The 3,853-nt window shown below is 71.0% G+C and overlaps 1 protein-coding gene across 1 annotated transcript; it reads right to left on the bottom strand.

Moving 5' to 3' along the window:
- Positions 1–1,313: 1,313 nt before the first annotated feature.
- On the bottom strand, positions 1,314–3,744 carry LOC112961866 (perlwapin-like). The gene is made up of 5 exons (XM_026057520.1): positions 3,576–3,744; positions 2,949–3,089; positions 2,626–2,766; positions 2,220–2,363; positions 1,314–1,412 (listed from the first exon to the last, which is right to left on the bottom strand). Exons 1-5 carry the CDS (start codon positions 3,655–3,657, stop codon positions 1,396–1,398), a joined length of 525 nt encoding a protein of 174 aa, XP_025913305.1. The 5' UTR covers positions 3,658–3,744; the 3' UTR covers positions 1,314–1,395.
- Positions 3,745–3,853: the final 109 nt, after the last annotated feature.

Raw genomic sequence — 3,853 nt, forward strand, 5'->3', positions numbered from 1 at the left:
CCTCAGCCCCGAGGAGTTCGCCCACCTCCAGAAGTACCTGGACTGTGTCGCCGCGGCTGGCGGCACCGGGGCCGTTATTGATGGGAGCTATTAGAGCTGCCGCGGCGCTGCGGAGGCGGCGGCAGYAGCTGGGGTCGTTAACCCCCGGGACCGGGCGCGATGCTGCCGCCGGCCCTGCTGCCCCCCCCCCTCCCGGAGCGGCGGCGCTTAACGAGAGCGCCGTGATAAACTGGCCCTTCAGCCCGGCCCTTTTTCTCCTCCTTTCCCTTCTCCTTTTCCTTTCCCTTGCCTGCGAGCCGCTCCGTAGCTCAGGCGGCGCAGACCAAGCGGCTGCAGCCCCGAGCCGCGGCTTCATCTGCACCGGCAGCCGCGGCGCCGGGGGCCGAGCAGGGAGCGGGCGGGAGGGAGCCGGATGATAAACGGGCGCTCGCAGGCGGTTTTCGTCTCGGCTGTTTCGGGTTCCTTGCTGTCTCCGTGCTCAAAGCTGGCCGGCGGCCGCGGCCGGCGTTGCGCGGGGAGGGATCGTGCGCGGCGCCGCCCGTGCGCTGCCGATTTAACGCAAAACCGCTCCACGCGGGCGAACGCCTCCGCTGAGACCCTGCCCTTCCACGCGGCCCCGCAGACCCGCGGCCGGGGATGCGAGTGGGCACCGCGGGTCTCCTGCCGCTGCTCAATAATTCATGGGCACGAGGGGGGCGCCGGGGGCCCGCTGCCCTCCTGGTGCCCGCGGGGTCTGCCGTACCTCCAGCGCCTGCACGCAGCGCGCTTACCCCCCTCCAGGCTCTCATTAATTAGCAAATTAATAAGATGATATCAGTGCCAACTGACTGTGTTTGCTCTGGAAGGCGAACGCGCAGGTCTGCACGTCCCACGTTTGCAAGCAGCGGTGCCCCCCAGCAGGGACGGTGCAGCCCCCAGCTCTGACCATGCCCAGCCGAGCACGGTGGGATGGCAGGGACAGCAAGGGACCCGAAGGAGCCCCCTCCCAGCCCCGATCCCCAGCTGGACCCCCTCACTACYACGGCCAAGGTCTGCATGGGGATGGGGCGCCCACGTGCCCCCCAGGCCCATGCAGCTGGTGCAACCCGCGTCCCACCCAGGCGGTGCTCCGGGAGGGACCGTGCAGCCAGGGCAGGTGAGGGGCTGCCAACCTCCCGGGCCCCCCTGCTCCCGCTGCCTTGCGGGACACGGCCTGGAAGGGGAGCAGAAAGGCACGGAGGAAACACGAGACCCCACGGAGCCGCTGCCAGCCCAGCTCCGCTGCGGGAAGGAGAGCGCGAGGCGCGAGCATGCTGGAGCCAGGTGCCCTGGCATCTTTATTGCAGGGAGCGGAGGGTGGCAGGCAGCCCCTGCCCCGGGGGGGCCGGCCCTGCGGCTGCCGCGGCTTCCTCGGGGTCACTCCGTGGCTCTCACTGCGGGAGAAACAAGAGGCCGTGAGCAAGGCAGAGCCGACGCGGCCGAGGAGCCGCGGAGGCAGCACGGACGCCCGGCGCCAGGGGCTCCTGTTCTGCTGGGGTCGAGGGCACCGGCGCCCCGGGGGCTGGGGCAGGACGTCTCACTGCTCTGCTGCGGCTTCAGGCTGGAAACCGCTCAGCGCCCAGGAAAAGGAGCAGTTGCCGCATCCGTTCAGGCACCAATGGCCTCAACCGCCCACGGATCTGCCCAGAAACGGTGTCACAACCGCGCGATTGCCCAAAGAGGCCCCCACAGAGGGGGACGCGGCCTCCTCCTCTGAGACTGGTGTCCGAAACGTGGGCTCCGTGCAGCGGGTGCAAACCTCGCCCCTGCTCTGGGAGCCAGGCGCAGGGTGCTGCGCCCGGAGGCTGAGCCGCTCGTGGGGACTCGGCTGAGCCCGGAGCAGCACCTCAGCCGGGGCCGCTCTCCAGCCGAGCCCGTCAGGGGAACGGGCAGGGAAACCCCGGCCCCACGCAGGCTGGGTGCACACATTGCCATCCTTAGCATTTAACTAATCAGGCTGCAAAATTATTATTTCTAACACTTTGGCCCTTAAATGTATTGCCTAAATTAAGAAGCCCCTGCTTCTGCCAGGGCAGCCCAGTCCAGCCCAGCCCAGCCCCGTCTAACCCAGCCTGGTCCAGCCCAGTCCAGCCCCTGCCTCCACGAGCACAGCCCAGTCCAACCCAGTCCAATCCAGCCCAGCCCAGTCCAGCCCCTGCCTCCACCAGCCCAGTCCAACCCAGTCCAACCGGCCCCGGTACCTCTGTCCGGGAGCAGGCAGCCACGGCTGCAGCCCGTGAAGCAGCACTTCTCATTGCGGGGACAGTCCGTGTCGTCGGTGCAGCTGCTGGTGCAGGGGGCGAAGGTGTACAGCACCCGCCTCCTGGGGCAGACGCCTGGCTTGGCTGCGGACGGGGCAGAAGGGCTCGYGTTGGCGGGGTTCGTCTCAGCCCCCCAGCCCGGGGCTTCCCTGGCACACACCCCCTCTGCGTGCTGCGCGGCTCCCGCTCGGCTGCCCGTGCAGCACCATGCACCCTGCCGCCTGCGCAGCACCGTGCACCCTGCTGCCCCCAGGCAGCCCCAGCGTCCGGAGGCTCTCGGCGCCGCAGCGCTTCGCAGGGGGAGCACCGTCACCCAGCTGYGGCCCGTCCTCCCCGGCGCCGTTACCTGGCACAGGCTCCTGGCACTGCACGTGGCAGCCCCTGCTGCAGCACTTCGCGCTGCCRGCGCATTCGCTGTCGCTGCCGCACTCCACCCGGCAGATGGTCATCATGCCGGGCTCCAGCCGCCGGCAGAAACCCTCCTTGGCTGGGGCAGCAGAGCAGGGTCAGGGCCTCCGCAGCTGCGCTCGGCGCCGCAGGCGCCCGCAGCCATGCTGCCGCGGGGCCGCGGGCCGGGGCCGCTGCGGAGCGATGGCGACCCCGGGAGCAGGGAGGGCTGCGCGGGGCAGGGGCTGCGGCGGGGTGCCTGGGGCGGCGGGGAGCCCTCACCTCCCACGGGGAGCCTGCACTCCCGCACGCAGCCGTTGTCGCAGCAGCGCCTGCTGCCTGGGCAGTCCTCGTCCGAGGAGCAGTAGGCGGCGCAGGTGGTCTCGCGGATCCGCCCGGGCGGGGGGCACTCGCCGAACTTCGCTGCAGAGGGGCAGGGGTCACGGCACCGCCGACGCCGCGGGGGCCGGGCCGGTCCCGGCATCGGCGCCCACCGCCTGCCTCCCACCCTGCCGCTCCCAGCACCACCCCAGCAGCCAGGTGCCTGCAGCGGTGCAAAGCGCCCTGCGGAAACCCTGCGAAGCGGCACGCTCCGGCGCCCCGCCGGCTTGCACAATGCCTCAAAAGCACCTGCAGTTAACCCGAAAGGGAGCACTTCCCTGCCAGGGGCTGCTCCCAGGCCGGCACTCAGGAGCTGCAGCTTGGGCTCAGGGTCTACGGCAGGTTTTTTCCCACTGCTCCCTGCCCTGGTACGGTTCGGACGCGAAGTCTGCGCAGCTCACGCAGCGGCTCGAAGGCGAGCGCCCGCTCAGCTCCCATGCTGCCCGCCCGGAGGGGCCGCGGCTGGCAGCGGGGTGGCTCGGCATYGCTGCCGGGCAGGACGGGGTGGCCRGYGGGACGGGAGCTCACCTGCGAGGAGATGGCCYGAGGCGGGCTGGCACTCGCTCCGGAGGGCCAGGAGGCCCAGCAGCAGCAGGAGACCCGGCTTCATGGCGCTGCCCGTCGGAGTGCCAGCGCCTGCCCCAGCCCCTTATATACAGCACCGGGAGCTGGTCCCAGGCCAGCGGCCCTTTCACAATACCCCGCTCAGGTTTCTGCCCCTCCCCGGGGCGCAGGGAGCGGCGGCCCGGGGCCCCGCACGCACCCCGGCAGCAGCCTGCAGCCGGGCTGGCGTCGAGCGCCGGGAG

Source organism: Apteryx rowi, unplaced genomic scaffold (genome assembly GCF_003343035.1).
Source record: "Apteryx rowi isolate R43461 unplaced genomic scaffold, aptRow1 scaffold_0, whole genome shotgun sequence".
NCBI classification, from domain to species: domain Eukaryota; kingdom Metazoa; phylum Chordata; class Aves; order Apterygiformes; family Apterygidae; genus Apteryx; species Apteryx rowi.